General features: G+C 35.8%; 1 protein-coding gene across 11 annotated transcripts in view; it reads left to right on the top strand.

Annotated features, from left to right (window-relative positions):
• The window catches only part of TUT4 (terminal uridylyl transferase 4), a 142,973-nt gene that overhangs the window by 104,241 nt on the left and 19,203 nt on the right, over nucleotides 1-19,529 (top strand). For all 11 annotated transcript variants that reach the window (XM_040470247.1, XM_040470251.1, XM_040470248.1 and 8 more), the window contains 10 exons: nucleotides 2,171-2,257; nucleotides 4,200-4,303; nucleotides 7,240-7,297; nucleotides 7,399-7,502; nucleotides 7,787-7,876; nucleotides 10,560-10,673; nucleotides 15,729-15,806; nucleotides 15,941-16,118; nucleotides 16,381-16,428; nucleotides 16,518-16,600. In XM_040470247.1, coding sequence (XP_040326181.1) covers nucleotides 2,171-2,257; nucleotides 4,200-4,303; nucleotides 7,240-7,297; nucleotides 7,399-7,502; nucleotides 7,787-7,876; nucleotides 10,560-10,673; nucleotides 15,729-15,806; nucleotides 15,941-16,118; nucleotides 16,381-16,428; nucleotides 16,518-16,600 — 944 coding nt within the window. The remainder of the gene's footprint in view (nucleotides 1-2,170; nucleotides 2,258-4,199; nucleotides 4,304-7,239; nucleotides 7,298-7,398; nucleotides 7,503-7,786; nucleotides 7,877-10,559; nucleotides 10,674-15,728; nucleotides 15,807-15,940; nucleotides 16,119-16,380; nucleotides 16,429-16,517; nucleotides 16,601-19,529) is intronic.

The following is a 19,529-nucleotide window of genomic DNA, read 5'->3' as shown; positions in this document are numbered from 1 at the left end:
CCTAGCGCTCAGCCTATCTTGACTTCTGACATGCCTTCCTTACAAGCTTTATTATTTCTAGCTTTTGAGTTAAAGTGAGAGACATGTGATACTTGTTTTCATTTGAACACTTAGAGGCCATAATAAGGTTATTGACTGGTCTAATTTCAGTAGCATGTTGTCTCAGAAAATGGAGAGCCCTAAGGAGAGGGTGAGAGGTGGGGGAAATGGGTGGTCAGTGGAGCATCCAGAACACACACAAAATTTATTAAGTTTGTCATCTTATGTGGGTACAGTTTATGGCACCCCAAGACAATTACAATGGTAGCATCAAAGGTCACTGAACATAGGTAATCATAACATATAATAATGAAAAAGTTTGAAATGTTGTGAGATTGATGGGGGGTGGGAGGGAGGGGAAGGTGGGTGATGGGTATTAAGGAGGGCACCTTTTGGGATGAGCACTGGGTGTTGTATGGAAACCAATCTGACAATAAATTTCATATATTGAAAAAAAAATAAAAGTAAAAAACAGAAAAACAAAGATAGGAACAAAAAAAAAAAAGAAAAAAAAAGAAATGTCGTGAGAATTACCAAAATGTGACACAGACATGAAGTGAGCAAGTGCTGTTGGAGAAAAGGTGCTTGATAGACTTGCTCAATGTAGGGTTGCCACAGAACTTCATTTTGTGAAAATCACAGTATCTGCAAAGGGCAGTAAAGCAAAGTGTAATAAAATGAGGTATGCCTGTATTCAGCTTGCAAACACAGATGCTACATTTGTTTTTCAAAAGTTGAATATTAGTTTAAATCATTACAGTAAATTACTCCTTTGTTCCTATCACTGTATTAACTCTTGGGGATGAGTCTAGAAGAGGAGATAGAAAAGAAAAATGATTACTCTTTTTATTTTTTTTTAATTGGTATTTGAATTTTTTTTTTAATCTTTATTTATTTTTGAGAGAGAGAGAAAGACAGACAGACAGAGTGCAAGCAGGGGAGGAACAGAAAGAGAGGGAGACACAGAATCCGAAGCAGGCTCCAGGCTCCGAGCTGTCAGCACAGAGCCTGACACAGGGCTCGAACCCACAAGCTGTGAGTTCATGACCTGACCCGAAGTCGGATGCTTAACTGACTGAGCCACCCAGGTGCCCCGGAAAAAGAGTACTCTTAAGAATATTTGGTCTTGGGGCGCCTGGGTGGATCAGTCGGTTAAGCGGCCGACTTCGGCTCAGGTCATGATCTCGCGGTCCGTGAGTTCGAGCCCCGTGTCGGGCTCTGTGCTGACAGCTCAGAGCCTGGAGCCTGTTTCAGATTCTGTGTCTCCCTCTCTCTGACCCTCCCCCATTCATGCTCTGCCTCTCTCTGTCTCAAAAATAAATAAACGTTAAAAAAAAAAAATTAAAAAAAAAAAGAATATTTGGTCTTATGTGGAAAAATAATGTGAACATAAATGGAATACCTAGAAAATTAAATGGTTAGTACAAATTGGCAAGTGCTTTGTAGAACTAAGGAAATTAATTTAAGGAGAAGTCACTGAAGGCTGTGGTTGGGCAAAGCAGTTTATAGAAAAGATCTTGACCATGTATTTGAGGGAACTGCTAGGTTTGAATGGGTCAGGTACCTCGCATAACAAGATGAGTATTGATTTAACAGGTAGGAAAAACAAGCATTTTTTGGGAGCGAGAAGAATGTCTGCAGAAAATAATATTAAATAATATGTAGAAGTAAATATATTTTGCAGATATTTCATAGAGGAATGATCATGTGAAATGTATATAGACCTATAAAAAATATTTTTCTGTTCTCCCTCTGCCCCTTCCTTCCCTAGTAATATTTACGATTTTAAAGTCAGAGAAGTTAACAAATAATGAAATTTAAAAAAATTTAATGTTTTGTTTATTTTTGAGAGAGAGCAAGTGAGTGAGCATGAGCAGGGCAGGGGCAGAGAGAGAGAGGGAGTCACAGAATCTGAAGCAGGCTACATGCTCTGAGCTGTCAGCACAGAGCCCGATGCGGGGCTCGAACCCACAGACCATGAGATCATGACGAGCCGAAGTCAGACGCTTAACTGACTGAGCCACCCAGGCGCCCCACAAATAATGAAATTTTAAGTAAAGAGTTTAGGATAAAAAATTGATGACTTTTTCAGATTCTGTTTTCCTTACTTTTTTCCTTTTTCTTTTTTTAGATGAGTTATCACCACCCTTTTCTGAACAACACAACAGGGAGCAAATTTTAATTGGCTTGGAAAAGTTTATTCAAAAAGAATATGATGGTATGTCATATGTTAAAAATTGATTGTTTTTGTTATTATAGCCACCCAATCAGAGTTTCGTTTACTTTAAAAGTGTTCATTGAATGTTATGGTTAGGTACTAAAACAGGTGCTGGGAATATAGTACCAATACAAAAGGTGAAACCTGCTTTCATAAAACTTATATTAAGAGGAGTAGACAGTCAACTAACAAACAGGTATACAATTTAATATCAGGAAATAATAAATGCTATTGAAGTACAGGAGTTGAAAGGATAGTGATGGAGTAGTTCTCTCTACTATTATGGTAGTTCTCTGATAAAGTCACATTTGAAGAGAGCCATGAATAATATGAGGGAGCAAGTTATATGAATGTCTAAGGAGAGAACATTCTAGAGAGAAAGAGTAGCAAGTACAAATACTCCAAGGTTGAATTATGTTTGGTATGCTTGAAGGCCATGCAGGAAGTCAGTGTGTCTGGAGTGGAGTTGTGAGGTAGACTGTAATAGAAAGTTGAGGTCTGAGACGTAGTCTAGAGATTGAGTCATTAGGGCCTTATAGATGTTGGTAGAAGGACTCTGAATTTTGAGTGTCTAATGAGAAGCTTCTGGAAGGTTTTAACACTTAAGTGGTATGATCTGAGAGAATACAGTATGGGTCCATAAGAATAGAAGCAAGTGGAACATTTAAAAAGCTGTTGTATACATTCAGATGAGACGTAATAACATCTGAAAGAGTCAATGAAAGGGGGTCAAATTTAGGACATATTTTGAATGTAGAACTAATAAGATTTGCTGAAGCCTTACATGTTAGATATGAAGGAAAAAAAAGGTGTCAAGGACAGTTTAAAAGCTTTTACCTGAGTAGTTGGGTGGTACTGTTTAACTGAGATGGCAAAAATAGTAGAAGGAATAGGTTTTGGGCATGGGGACGAAGAATCGAGAGTTTTGTGGCCAAATATTTTAGGAAATGATAAAGAGTTGATTTATAATGGAATGAATGTATATTATGAAAGATCTGTTATATAAGATTACATTTTCCATTATATTTGCTAGTATATACAGTCCTGATCAAATCTATTATATTTAGCTTATGCACATTTTTATTTGCTGATGAACATAGCTTCTTTCACATCTCTCAGTTGCCATTGAAATTTCAAGTTGGACATCAGAACTGAATTGGAGGATTAGGTTTTGAAAATGTAAAATTTGTTTTTTAACTGTGTAATCTACAGGAATTAATATGGAAAGAAATCCAATCCAGTTAAGGTACAGCTTGTTTGAAGTGGTAGCTGTTACTGACTGACACTAAATATGAAAGGATAATCCCATCATAATTTATATCAAATGGATTAATCACTCACTTTGGGAGGAGAATTAATTCTATGTACTTAGGTGATATTTGTAAAACTACTTGAATTGTGCCCTGAAAAAACTAGTTTACTAATTTCTAGGAGGTAAATCTCTAAATATTAAACTTTACTATTGGTAGTGTTGTGGAGAATGAAGAAAAGTGGATGAATTTATGAGTTAGTTACATTGAAAGCAGCTAATGGACTTGGTGATTGTTTGGATGTAGAAGCTGAGAGAGAGTGGTATTAAGAATAACACCTATATTTCTGATGTGGGCAATTGGGTAGATAAAAATACTATTTGCTGAGAATAGGGATTATAGGAGCAATAGTAGGTTTGAGGTAAAGTTGAAGGTTTAGTTTTGACTTGTTGAATTTATGATGTCTGTAGAAAAATGTAAACAGCAGTTAGAAACATGGGTTGTGGGAACTTGGGCAAAAGATCTGGGCTTTAGATGAATGTTTTGGAATTTCTCAGTATATCTGGCAACAGAAGGTAATTTAAGCTGTCAAAGTGGACAAGAGCATCTTGTGTTAGTCCATTAGTAGGTAATAAAAGACTTCTCTTTCCTACAAATTATAAAACTTTTGACTTTTGTTTTCCTTTACTTAGAAAAGGCCAGATTGTGCTTATTTGGCTCTTCTAAGAATGGATTTGGATTTCGTGATAGTGATCTGGATATTTGTATGACCCTGGAAGGCCATGAAAATGCAGAGGTAAGAGCTAGTGTCTGGAAAGGGATGTGGAAGTTTATTTTTTTCCAGTGGTGAATATATTTGAAATTATGTATGTAGTATTGATAAAAATATATTGTACCATTCTTTGTGTAAATATATCAGCAATTGTAGTATTTGAAATGTAAAAGCATTTAGCACTATCATTTTAGAAGACATTCAAATCTCTAAGTAAATTTACTGTTTCAATAATTTTATATCATGAAAACAATGTCACTGAGTTAAAAGTGCTTTGTATTGAATTTTTGGGAAAAGTTAATATACCATAGAGTTGTAGTTTTTTCCATTAGAACCAATGGGAAGCTGGTGCTACACTACGAGTGAACATTGATCTCACTTTCTCTGTCTTTTCATATCTCTTCCGTTAAGTGATATCTTTGTATCACTAAAGATAGAAAATAAAGGTGGGCATCTAATTTATAAGTAGGTTGTATTGTACAAGTTATTTAGAATTTGTGAGCAATTAGAAGACATTTTTTTCCATAAAGCATTATTATAAATGTTGCATTCTAGGATAGCTTTTAGTCAAGAAACGCATTTTGGGTGGGAAGGGGAACTAACAGTTATTGAGGCCTCATTTCATTCTTACAACCACCTTCGAGGTAGATAATTTCCCCCATTTTACAGATGAGGAAACTGAGGCTTTGAGAGATATACTGACTTGCCCAAGTTCACACAGCTAGTAAATGTTCGAGCCGGGATTCGTACCCAGGTCTGTCTGACTCCACAGTTCATGCTCTTTCCATTGTATCTCACTGCTTCTCTGTAATTTATTTAACCCATAATGTAGCTGAAATTTAGTACTAATACTACTGTAGAACCTAATCACTACTTTTGGAATTTCACTGTGAGATGCCAGGAGCAGACCTTCCCCCAGAGCAGTCTCAGCAGTGAGAGTGGGTACTTGTGCTTTCTTTCTTCGTGTATCAGCCTTCAGTAGTGGGAACAAGATTGTCCAAGCTCCACTGAAGAAAGGGACTGATTGGACAGGGAAGTATCCCAGGCCTTCCTAGCAGCCACTAAAAAGGAGGGGATCCCTATAGTTGCTCATTCCTTTAGGAACATAGCTGTTGGAATTTATGTTTCAAGATCAGGGGCTGCTTGCAAGATTGGGGTGTGGCCAAGCTTCTGGCATCTGTAGTGGTGTCAGTATAGAGTGTTATTATAAAAGAATTCAGAATCGTGTACTGTGGGTTTCTGAACATTTTTTCAAAAGGTGGCTTTTAAATTGTTAGAATCAGAGTAAAGATGGCAGAACCATAGTAAAGATGGCAGAGTAAACATGTCTGGTTGATCCTTATTTCTGGCTCTAAGAAACTGCTTCTAGTATTAACATCTTATTCTTTTTTTTCCTTTTAATTAGTTAATTTTTTCTGGGAGAGAGAGAGAGAGCGTGCATTTGTGTGCACGTGAGTAGGGGAGGGGCAGGAAGGAAAGGGAGAGAGAGATTGTTAAGCAGGCTCCATGCCCAGTGCAGAGGCTGATGCAGGGCTCCGTCTCACGACTGTGAGATCATGACCTGAGCTGAAATCAGAAGTTGATGCTTAACCAGTTGAGCCACCCAGGCGCCCCTTAATATCTTATTCTTTAAAAAATGGAAAAGTTGTAAATGTTTTAGTTCTCCTTAACTAACTTCTGCTCGGTGCCATCTACTTGGAAATAGGCTTCCCCTCTCCATTTTGAAGAGCAAGAATTGAGGGAGTAGGAAATGATTTTACCCAGGGAAGAGGTTAGGGTTTAGATACCTTCTATGTAAAATTTAATAGTCAGACTCTAGGCACTAAGGGTTTGTCTGTTATATATATAATCTGTGCCATTAACATTGGAAAGTTGAAACAATAAAAAAGATTAAATTTGCTTCTAGATGAGCCATAGTTGAAACTTATAATTTAGCATAAATTGTATCCTTACATAATAAAGAGAAAAATTATCTCTTATTTTATTATGTGTTAATTAGTAACTAAAGGTTTCCTTGAAATCCTCAGGTTAAGTTGTAATAGCTTCTGGTCTCTTATAGCTAAAAAGAGCACGTTAGGGATATACAAAAGTGATTTTAGTAGAAAGTGTGGGCACTGATGTATATACCACTCAACTTAATCCATTTAATTTATAATGCCATTATCTCCCTATTCCTTGTATCACGGTTATTGTCACATTTCAACTCTGCTGTCTCTGGATTAAAAAAAATCAATATATTTCAATTTGTGGGGGTAAGAATTTTCTTGAAAAAGTAGATTGTGTAATAATTGGATTACATTTCTTTTCCTCATCAACATAGTAATAATAATAATAATAATAATAATAATAGCTCACAGACTTAAAGTGCTTATTTTGTGCCAAGCTTGCTGCTGAATGCTTTCATACATGTCTCGTGTAATTCTTCCAACTACTTGGTAGGGTAGACATTTATCATTGTCTTGATTTTATAGTATTAGGCTCCGAGGGTTAAGGATTCACAGTCACACAGCTAGTTAATACTTAGTTGAAGATTGTTTGTCTAAATTCAGAGCCCTATGTTCTTAATCACTGTACTGTTTTACCTTCACCATATCCATCCTTAGTTACATATTCACATATTTGAAAACAGTATTCTCTTGTCTTTGTGCTTCTCACACTTTAATGTGGATGTGAATTACCTGGGAATCTTGTTAAAATGCAGATTATGATTCACTAGATTGGGGCTGGGCCTGAGATTCTGTCTTTCTGTCAAGTTTCCAGACGATGCTGATACTGCAGGTCTATAGACCACATACTTTGAGTAGCAAGGGTATATTTGTATACCCTTATACATATATAAGTAGAACTTATAGCTAGCTGGAGATTTGAAATGCTAGTATTAAATGCCTCATTACAGTAGAATTTGCACAAGGCCAAATTGAGTTAGACAAACTTTATTATTTGTTTCTTTTGTTTTTTAGAAATTAAACTGTAAGGAAATAATTGAAAATTTGGCAAAAATTCTTAAGAGACATCCAGGTATGAATTTAAATTATAGCTTTAAAACAACCAAATATTTTTTAGCTTTATGAAAATTATTTAACATAATGAAATTTTTGTGTTTGTTTGTCTTAAATCAGGTTTAAGAAACATTTTGCCTATAACTACTGCCAAAGTGCCTATAGTAAAATTTGAACATAGACGAAGTGGTTTAGAAGGCGATATCAGTTTATATAATACATTGGTGAGTTTCTCTTTCTGTATAGACCCAGGTATTTGTTATTTTAAAAGTTTACAGATCACTGACCATTTATGTTTAGATGTTTCAAATGTATTTTAAAACAAAAATATTTCTATGAATCGTCTTGATATTTCCTTCACATTGAAGATTAGTTTTTGATTCATTTATAGGTATTTTAAGTTTTACAATTATATATTTTATTTGGATTGTATTATATCTTTTTATCTGATTTCTGAGTTTAATTTTAATAAATTTGAAATGCTTTCCAATATGTAATTGTTTTTCAGGCTCAACATAACACAAGAATGCTAGCTACTTATGCAGCTATTGATCCTAGAGTACAATACTTGGGATATACTATGAAAGTGTTTGCAAAGGTATTTATTAAATAGTTAATGATCTGCTTTGTTATAATACTCATGATAGTTAAGATGATATATATGGATGTCAGACTTGTGGCAAATATCTTCTCAGTTTTACTTGGCTGAGCTTTTATTTTATTATTATTTTTAATGTGTACCTATTTTTAAAGCTTATTTTTTTATTTTGTGTAAGAGAGTGTGAGTGAGTGGGGGAGGGGCAGAGAGAGGGAGAGAGAGAATCCCAAACAGGCTCCATGGTGTCCGTGTAATGCAGAGCCCAATGTGGGGCTCAGTTCCACAAACCATGAATTCATGACCTGAGCCAAAATCAAGAGGTGGATGCTTAACCAACTGAGCACCCAGATGCCCCTGTTTATTTGTTTTGAGAGAAGAGAGGGCATGTGCACGTGCTGACACTTGTGTGTAGCAAGGTAGGGACAGAGAAGAAGAGAGAATCCCAAGCAGGCTCCACACTGTCAGCACAGAGCCAGATGCAGGGCTCGAATTCATGACTGAGATCATGACCTAAGCCGAAATCAAGAGTTGGATGCCCAACCAACAGAGCCACTCAGGTGCCTCATTACTTATCTGAGCTTTTAAAGGGAAGCACTCTATTAAATGATTTAAATTTATACCTGTTAGAGTAGGGTGAGTCTTAGTTTTTTTCCTGTGTGTGCTCTATTCCTATGTGCAATACTTTCGTAAATTTCTCAGTGGAGTAAAGATTTTCAGCCCCAGGTCTGGGAGTTGGCATATCATACTGAGTTAGGTAAGAATCTCTGAGTTAGGAAATCTGAGATTTGGGTCTAGTCATAAATTTTTCTAAGAAAACAAAACAATAAAATGTTGTGTTTCTTCTGTTATAACACTTATAAACTGAATTCTGTTTTCTTGTTTTTCACTAAGTGTGTAAACTCTATGAAGATGGAGACCTGTATCCCCAGTTTAGCGTACCTGCTTTGTGCTAGCTATTCAGTAAACAGTTAATTTTGTGAATGTGTTTGTGGAAGACTTCTAGTAGTGGAGTGAGTTGGTCACGTTTTCATTTAGTAAAATCCACTCTTCCAGCAGGAAGACATATTTGTTTAGATATTCCTTTAGCATGTCTGTGGACAGAGGTCATCTTAGAAAAGAATGATGGAGTGCCTGGGTGGCTTAGTTAAGCATCCGACTTCGGCTCAGGTCATGATCTCACAGTTTGTGGGTTTGAGCCCCACATCGGGCTCTGTGCAGATAGTTCAGAGCCTGGAGTCTGCTTCAGATTCTGTGTCTCCCTCTCTTTCTGCCCCTCCACTGCTGGCACTCTTTCTCTCTCAAAAATAAATAAACATTTAAAACAATTTAAAAAAAAGAAAAGAATGGCATTCAGACACATTCTCAAATCGTATTTGATATGGCTACTTTTGGATTCACCTCACAGAATAATTTTAGCATGACCATTTGCAACTACGTGGATGGAACTGGAGGGTATTATGCTAAGTGAAATTAGTCAGAGAAAGACAAAAATCATATGACTTCAATCATATGAGGACTTTAAGAGACAAAATAGATGAACATAAGGGAAGGGAAACAAAAATATAAAAACAGGGAGGGACAAAACAGAAGAGACTCATAAATATGGAGAACAAACTGAGGGTTACGGGAGAGGTTGTGGGAGGCGGGGATGGGCTAAATGGGTAAGGGGCACTAAGGAATCTACTCCTGAAGTCATTGTTGCACTATATGCTAAATAACTTGGATGTAAATTTTAAAAAATAAAAAATAAAACAAGTTAAAATTAAAAAAAAGTAATTTTAGCATGATGGGTCTGTACTCTTGCGGAGTTGTGGCAATGAAACTTAAAAGTGTTTCATATCAGAAATCATTCCTTTCCCTTTATATGTCAGCTAAAGTCTTAGTGGAAGTCTCTGAGGATTCTTTCATGATATTTTTCAATTAAAAATTTTGTTTTGAATAGTCAACTTATTCACGTGGTTTTGAATTTAAAAGGTCTAAAGGGATTTCTGCTGGAAAATCTCTTGTCCACACCTGTCTCCTAGCTAACCAGTGCTTCTTGCTGGAGGCAACTGGTGTTAAAAAGTTCCTCTGTGCCTTCCCAGAAATATGTCAGTATAAGCAAATACATAAATTTCTTATCTCCTTTTTATTACAGGTATAAATATACTGAAAACATTGTTTTGTATTTTGCTTTCCTCACTGAATAATAGATAGAAATTATTTTCTATTAGTATACTAGAGCTTTTTTGTTCCTTTTTTTCTTCCATGTTCTTTTTTAATGGTGACACCCTGTTCCATAGTGTAGTCATCAGTTTTTTAAAACCTGTGCCCCACTGATGAGTCTTGTTTCTATTTTTTTGCTGTTAAAATAGTGCTATAATAAAAAAAAATTTAAGTTATTTCACATGTTTTTTGGTGTTTTTGCAGGATAAATCCTTAGAACAGAATTGCTAGGTTAAGTAAGATACACTTTTGTAATTTTGATATTGCCAAATTATTCTTCATAGATTTTATGCTAATTTATACTGCCATCTGTAATTTACAAGAGTGCCTGTTTGCCCATCCTCATAATAGTTTGTTGTTAGCTTTTGGATATTTGACATTTTGACGGGTTAAAAAAATAGTGTCTTCATGTAGTCAGTACTTCTGCATGGAATAAGATTCTGAAGTTTTATTTTCAATAATATTTCTGTTTCTTTAGCGATGTGACATTGGAGATGCTTCCAGGGGAAGTTTATCTTCATATGCTTATATCCTTATGGTGCTGTACTTTCTGCAGCAGAGAAAACCACCTGTTATCCCAGTTCTACAAGAGGTAGGTTTTTAAAGTGTAAAGGAGTTTCTTGTGAAAATTGATCTACACATAGTAGATCTTGTGTAGTTTATGAGATCATGAAGGAATTTTTCCAGCATGGACAATTCTGAGTTTTCTTCTTCCTTTAATGTTATAATCATATAATGAACTTTTTTGCAAAATTCATTATGGGAGAATATAGACTACCAAAAGAATAATAGATGAACAGAACTATTAAATATCTTTTGCAACAGTTTTGTATTTCACAGTATTAGAGTATTGCAGATGATTATGAAAGTCTTGTAGCCATCGATGAACTCATACATCATATCATCTCAGATGCAAATATAAAGTTTCTTCTCTCCATAGTATTCTCCCTTCTCCTGCCTGGCAGTGAGGTTTGGTATATTCTTGTGTATACTTTGGTCAACTTTGTGAATTTTTGTTGAGAGAAAACCCAAGGAAATTCTTCCTCATCTCTGTAAGGGTATGTTAATTGCAGTGAGTGTAAGAGTGTACATCAGAAGAAACAGATTGTACTCCTTTTCATTCAGATTTGGTGACTTAAGGATTCTCTTTTTGTAGCCAATTTATACTCTGTTATAGATTTAAGGGATTTCTTAATCATCTGTCTTTTCCTCCTCATTCTTGGCACAATGTGTATTTGTAAGCATTAGGGAGAATCCAGTTCTAATTTCTTAGGAAAGTGTTTATTTTCACATAAAGAGAAGAATCAGTTAGAGTTGCTTGGCAGTTCACATATTCTGACTTCACATAAACCGATAGTCATGGCAGAAAATAAAATCACACAATAAGCAAGCCAAATGGTGAATGTCAGATAGCCCTAGTAAATTTTAAAAAGTTCTAATGAATGTCATGTGCTTATAGCAGCATTTCCTTGCCCCTTTTTAAGATAACAATGGAAAGGAATCAAAAATTTCAAATATCCTTTCTTGGCAGAAAATTTTAAGTTGCTGAATTTATGTTGAATGATGTGGTTTTTGACAAGGTTGTTCACAGTAGGATGCTTAAAATTTATCATGAATTAATGAGGCCTGACAAGGCCAGGATCATTCTCTGTATTAGTCCATTGTTAACGGCTTTAAATTTGGGGATCTTAAATGCATTATTGCCCAGGAATACCATAGCAGCCATTTACTATGATTGGCTATGACTTCGACAGAATACCATGACTAAAATGGAACACAAAATTTGTTTTCATGGTGGTTTGTCTATGTTGTGTAATTACATTACCCATGAATGAGATACCACTAAGGTAGCACTATATAATGGAAAGAGCAGGCGCATGATTTTGGAGCCAGAGATACCTGATGTGAATCCTAATTCTGACATTGTGGCTTTCAAAAAGTTGCCTAACGGCCACTAGTCTGAGTTTCATCAACAGTAATAATGTAGTAGTATTATTTCAGTATTGATATAAGGTACAGAGAAATCGGATGCTTTTGCATATAGTAGGTGCTAAATGGTGCATGTTTTATTATCATCATCATCATTAGCAGATTTTTAAATATTATTACTGGGAAAATGTAGGCAGGACTATAGTAGCCAACTTCAAGAACTCTCCCATTATCTGCATAACAGTGCTTGATGAAATGAGAGGCAGTCCATGGAATGTTTTCCATCATAATGAGCTCTGATTGTGGGGGGCTTTGTGATACATATGAACTGATGATATATGGATTTTGCTTCTGGCATTTTTGCTTGTCATATGGGACCCCATTGTCCATTCTTGGCATCATTTAAGTATTGGTCATTGGCATTGATCAACTTTTAAGGGTAAGGATATGTTTAATGAAGATGATGATCTTTGACTCCATTTGTAATTGAACCTAGACTTGAAGTGACTGGGTATAAGTAATGTTCTACTAAGTATATTTTTCATGGTTAACAGTACAAAGTTATGTAGGTCAAAAGGAGCTTTCCTAAGAGAATGGTTTTGCTGTATTCTAGAAAATCATCGTAAGTAAAGTACATTTTCATATAAAAATGCTAAAAAAGAATTAGGGAGTGTTTTCACACTTGATACTATGAACCACTATGTTTTCTTAGCTTCTATCAGCTTAAAAATTGCCATTGAATGGATGAATCTTGAGGGCAGTATGTTAAGATAAAACAGTCGGAGAAATATTGTGTGATTCCACTTAAGTGAGGTAGTCAAATCCAAAGAGATGGAAAGTGGAATGGTGGTTTTCAGGGGCTAGGAGAGAGAGGAAGAGGGAATTATTGTTTAATAGTTTCAGTGTTTCATTTCTTTTCAGTGTTTCATGAAAAGAATTCTGTGGGTGGATGATGGTGATGGTGTACAACAATGTGAGTGTGCTTAATGCCACTGAACTGTACACTTATAAAATTTATATCATAATCATTTGTTGTGTGTATTTGTTATGTGTACACATAACATATTATTATGTTATGTGTAAAAAAATTGCAATTTAAATATAGCAGTAGAGGGGCACCTGGGTGGCTCAGTTGGTTAAGCATCCGACTTTGGCTCAGGTCATGATCTCATGGCTGGTGAGTTTGAATCCCCACGTCGGGCTCTGTGCTGGCAGCTCGGAGCCTGGAACCTGCTTTGGAATCTGCGTCTCCCTCTTTCTCTGCCCCTTCCCTGCTCATTCTCTCTCTCTCTCTCTCTCTCTCTCTCTCTCTCTCTCTCTCTCAAACAAAAATTAAATATAGCAGTAGATACTAAAATACTACAATTAAATATAAAAGTAAATATGGAAAACATACAGGGTCACTCCTTGTACAAATATGATTGAGATGTGTCATGAAGTTTTAGAGGGAGTACTGAGTGCTTGAATAGAAAATGATGGTGTTGAGAGAGAGAAAGAGAAGAGAGAAATGCAAAGAGTAAGTGTGTGCGTGTGTAAGAGAAAGGGAGGATAGAATTAATGCTTTTTCTAAGGGCTGAAAGAGTGGAAAGTTAGAAAATGAAATATGAGAGCTCATAAAAAAATTGGCAGATCAGTGATTAAACACCTTCCAAGGCCCACCCCCCAGGGTCCACTTCCTGTGTTAATCAGCCAACATAGTTGAGTTTGGATCACGGTGGTTACTCAGAAATAAGAATTATATCAAAAAGAATCAAGGTCTAAAGTGGTAGCTTGTATTATTTTCCATGTAATATCTATAATAGTATCCATAAGGGTAAAATAATCTATAAGGGTAAAATATTACACTTTGGCTCCTTTGAAGCCTTCATTTCTTTTTTCAGGGCAAGATCCCATATCTTTTGTTTTAGATATCAATATCTGTAATTGCCAGGCTCTCCGTTGTTTGCTTTATGAAGTGTCAGAATTTATGGTAGATAAGTGGTAACTGTATTTAAGTTACATATAAATAAAAAGCAACTTATTAGCTTAAGTTTCTGGAAACTTGATCACTTTATGAACATGCTTTCAGAGTAAATATATTCATTCAGCAAACATGTATTAAGTATTCTCTATATGACAGGCTGTGATGTAGTAGGAATTTTGGCTCCAGTGGAAAGTTACAGTTTTTGCCTACAAGGAACATAAAGCTGAGAGTGAGATTAGATGGGCCAGACATGTTAATTTTGTAAATCACTGTGCCATCTAAAATGGAAGGGGTGATGAGGGAGGACCACCTTATCTGATGGTTTTGGAGTATTTTCTGGTAAGCTCTGGGGACTCATTAGTGTACATGTGAGAAGTGAGATAAAGAAAAATGGGGTATGTTTCCTGTACTCAGGCTTCTATCAGAGTACCTCTGCTTTTTATCTGTTTTACCTATTAAGCTTCCAGGAAGGTTGCATTTTAGGAGAAGTTTCTACAGCTTAAGAGGAAAAGAAAAAAGGAAACAACTGACCTAATTAATCTAATCTCTCATTTTCATTGAGAATACCTAAGGGTTTAAGAGGATAATTGTCTTATCCGGAATCACTACTTGGCAGGACTAAGACTAGAAATGAAGTCTGCTGACTGTGAACCTATTGCAACTTTCTACTTTATTGCATCTTTTTTTTTTAAAAATCTCATGGGATACTTTTCTTCTAGTAAAGTAGCATTACTCACCGCCCCCTTCCTCTCCTTGGTCGGGACAGTGAATTATTATGCATAATTAATCATGAAGCTTTTGGGGGCACATGGGTGGCACAGTCAGTTAAGTGTTGGACCCTTTGTTTCAGCTCAGGTCATGATCTCACAGTTTGTGAGTTCAAGCGCTGCATCAGGCTCTGTGCTGGCAGTGTGGAGCCTGTTTGGGATTCTCTGTCTCCCTCTCTGCCCCTCCCCTACTTGTGCTGTCTCTGTCTCAAAAATAAAATAAAGCCTTAAAAAAAAACATGTTTAAAAAAAATATCAGGGGCACCTGGGTGACTCAGTCAGTTGGGGGTCTGACTTAGGCTCAGGTCATGATCTTGTGGTTTGTGGGTTCAAACCTCACATTGGGCTCTGTGCTGACGGCTCAGAGCCTGGAGCCTGCTTCGGATTCTGTGTCTCCCTCTGTCTCTGTCCCTCCCCCACTCATGCTCCGTTTCTTTCTGTCTCAGAAATATATAAACATAAAAAATTTTTTTTATCATGAAGATTTTACAATTTTTATGAAGATGTCAGGGAAATCTACCTAATTTTCTCTCTAAAGAAATCAATGCCCAGGGACTTTTCAGCTTCATCTGACACAGATAACTGATTAAAAGTACTAGACCCCTTCCCCAAAACAATCAGTTCCATTGATTTCTTTTGGGTGTACATATCAATAGGTATTATGTGTTTCTGCATCTATGATCCTTTGATGAAAATTCAGTTTTCATTGTTTTTTTCTTTAGTTTTACTTCCTTATTTTTCCGCTGGATGTGTTTGGACAGGCCAAATAGATAACATCAAATGTGTCAATTTGTAGAGTCTCATGCTTTGACCTTCCAGATACATTTTATTCATTAATAACTTGGCATCAAATTATACTATCCTGACATGTTCCTTTTGGAAGAAGTATTTCAATGTGTCTTTTATAGCTACATTCTGAAATGATTTGAGAATACTTAGGCTTTTGGGTTGGATGACTTGAAATCTGATAATAAAATTGTTTTTGCAGATCTTTGATGGAAAACAGATTCCACAGCGAATGGTTGATGGATGGAATGCATTTTTCTTTGATAAAACAGAAGAGCTGGTAATTTTTTCGTAACCTTTATGTTACAGAATGCTCACTGATACATGTTAGGATTTGAATAATTTAATAATTTTACTTGAGGTCCATATTTTGGGTAGGTATTGACATCTCTCTCTCTTTGTTCTCACTTATAGAAAAAGCGTTTACCTTCACTTGGAAAGAATACAGAAACGTTAGGAGAGCTTTGGTTGGGACTGCTTCGCTTCTATACTGAAGAGTTTGATTTCAAGGAATATGTAATTAGCATTCGGCAGAAAAAGCTGTTGACAACTTTTGAGAAGCAGTGGACATCCAAATGCATTGCAATTGAAGGTAATCATTTAACTGATATTACCTGAGGAACAAAATAAAACAAAACAAAAAGCTAGAGTTTCATTTGGGAAGGAAATTGAGGGGAGAACTAAAACACATTAGAATTTGGAAGATTCTTCCTCTTTTAATCTATAATTTTTAAAAGAATAATTTGCTGATTTGAATGGTCTGAGTTATATAGTATTAGACTCTAGTTATGGCTCCTAAGTTTATGTTATAGTGAACATAATTTTTAATTAAAAAATAAATATTTCTTTTCTAGATCCTTTTGACTTGAATCATAACCTTGGTGCTGGAGTTTCTAGGAAAAGTAAGTTTGAAATATAGAAATCTCCTGTTTTTAAAGCTCTTTTCTACATTAAGGTCTGCATCTTTATTATTTTCTTCTTTTTTCAATAGTGACCAATTTTATCATGAAGGCATTTATCAATGGAAGGAAACTTTTTGGTACCCCCTTTTATCCACTCATTGGCAGAGAAGCTGTAAGTTTACATAATTTGAATTCTGAATATTTTTTCTTATAAGAACTGTTCTTTGTAATACAAGAAGCCTTATCCTGTTTTCAAGTTGGTGTTAGGAATAGGGGAAAGAGATGATTATAAGCTCCCTGTATTGTTTTTTTATTGCACTTGTCATAGTCTCCATAATTAGATACCTATTTGCTAAATGTTGTGTATTTGTTAATCTGTTAAATTTTGTCTCACTCATTAGACTGTAGCTCCATGAAGACAGGTCTGTCTCTTCACCATCATACCTCTAGTACCTATCGTAGTGCCTGGCACATAGGATGTATCAGATAAGCATTTGTTGAATGAGTGAGGGTAGATATTCAAGAGTCAGTATCCTTAAAGTTTGAATTTTTTTAAAAATGTGTTTTAAAAACACTTTTTTTAATGTTTATCTTTGAGCGAGCGAGAGAAGGAGAGAGAATGCTCGAATGGAGGAGGGGTGGAGAGAGAGGGAGATACAGAATCTGAAACAGGCTCCAGGCTACAAGCTGTCAGCACAGAGCCTGATATGGGGCTTGAACTCACGAACCTATGATCTCATGACCTGAACCAAAGTTGGATGCTTAACCGACTGAGCCACCCAGGTGCCCCTTTAAATCCTGAATTTGAATTGTTGCCTACTGTCCCTCTTCCATCTCTAGAAGTCTTTTTTTTTTTAATGTTTATATATTTATTTTGAGAGAGAGAGAACAGGGGAGAGACAGAGAGAGAAGGAGAGAGAGAGAGTGTCCTAAGCAGGCTCTGCCACTGTCAGTGCAGAGCCTAACTCAGGGCTTGATCTCACAAACCTTGAGATCATGACCTGAGCCAAATCAGGGGTTGGGTGCTTAACTCACTGAGCTACCTAGGTGCCCCTTATCCCTTGAAATCTAAATGAAAATACAGAGAGGACAGCACCAAAGAAATACTTTATTATTTGCTGAGGCTTCTGCCCTAATTTTGGTGTAGCCCTGGTAAGCTGAATTTGATGGCATGGAACTGAGAGGATTCCTTTTACCTGAACTGGGTGGCATAGTGTTTCCCATTCTTCTTGGTCTCATTCTGTTTTTTCGCTTGCTTTCTAATGGGAGGAGGTCTAAGTTTCACAGAAACTTCCAAGAGAAGCAATCTCAAGAGAGAAGAAACTGTGTCTCTACTATTGCCTAATTAATATCCTCAATCTTGTTCAGTACAATTTCCACTCTCTTTTTTTGGGATGTAGGGTAAGAAAAGTAGAAAAGTCTAGAGCTTTATTCCCTTGGAGCATTTTTTTCCTACCTTTTGGGGGGTGATAATAATTATAATGGAGAGAAATAAAATAACAGTAAAATTTGAAATGACACAAAAGTTGTATAAGAACAAAAATGTCAAACAAACGGAAAATCCAACAATAATTTTACTAACATACTCATTAAAATAGCAATAAGTAAAGAGCACGGTCAGATCAGAACAAATCTGATGATGCACTTATAAAACATTTTACCTGAAAATTGTGGGAATTCCAATTATTAGTGTGTGTATATACATATATATACATGCATGTGTTCCATAGAACCCAGCAGTTTCATGTTGTCAGACTTTTTAGTAGAATATTAAATTAGAATACTTAGTAAACTGGAAATGTGCTAACTTTAGTCTATGAATATAAGATTTTAGTAACTCATAATAACTCAGTATGTTATAAGCAGTTCTAACAGATATCAGTCTTTAGTGTTGAATATCATTTGGTATAAAAGCCAAATATCGGTTTGGGGCCTATCAGAAGTCTGGGCCTATGAGTTGGCTAACCATTTTTTGATCGAATTTTTCCTTTTTAAAAGTTAATATATAGTATTCTATGGCTTGTGTATTCTAGTCTGTTCTCCTTTGACAGGCATTTAGATTGTTTTCATTATATCAGTGTTACAACTGATGCTATTAAAAAATACCCTTGTTAAATAGTCTTTCATGCTTATACTTGCCATAGTAAAATTTATTCTTTCAATGCATATTTATTGAATTCCTACTTGTACTGATTTCTCTGCTATGTACTGACAAGGCTTATAAGTATACAAAATAGATGTGTTTCATTCTTACACTAATGAAAATGAAGACAAGTATATTTTCTATTCATCTTTTTCACTTACGTATTCCCACTTCAACTATTCTACACCATCAGGTCCTCTACTATACTGACCCATTTTCTCCCATTCTGTCAGCTATCTTCTGTCTTCATTTTTCTTCCTATTCAAGTTAGATTTCCTGGTCTGTTCTCTTGCATATACTTTCTTTATTTTTCCTTTTTTTTTTTTTTTTAACTTAAATTTTAGTTAACATATAGTGTAAATGTTGGTTTCAGGAGTAGAATTTAGTGATTCATCACTTACATATGCTTATCACAACAAGTGCCCTCCTGAATATCCATCACCCATCTAGCCCATTTCTCACCCACCTTCCTCCATCAACCCTCAGTTTGTTCTTTTTTATTATTATGAGTCTCTTATGGTTTGTTTCCCTTTCTCCTCTCCCCCCATTTTTATATGTTCATCTGTTCTGTTTCTTAAATTCCATATATGGGTGAAATCATATGGTATTTGTCTTTCTCTGACTTATTTCACTTTGCATAATGCATTCTAGCTCTATCCACATTACATATGGCAAGATTTCATTCATTTTGATGGCTGAGTAATATTCCATTGTATGTATGTATGTGTGTGTGTGTGTCTGTGTATACACACACACACCCCCCACATCTTTACCTATTCATCAGTTGATGGACATTTGGGCTTTCTCCATAGTTTGGCTATTGTTGACAGTGCTGTGCCGTATACTTTCATTAATTAAAAAAATTTGTTTTTTTATTTGAGAGAGCAAGAGAAAGCATGTGCAAGCAGGGGGGAGAGAGAGAATCTCAAGCAGGCTCCATGCTCAGGGAAGAGCCTGA

This window comes from Herpailurus yagouaroundi, unplaced genomic scaffold, assembly GCF_014898765.1.
Source record: "Herpailurus yagouaroundi ecotype Mexico unplaced genomic scaffold, PumYag 77, whole genome shotgun sequence".
NCBI lineage: Eukaryota > Metazoa > Chordata > Mammalia > Carnivora > Felidae > Herpailurus > Herpailurus yagouaroundi.
The sequence above is the reverse complement of the archived record's forward strand: the minus strand, read 5'-3'. Positions and strand labels throughout refer to the sequence as shown.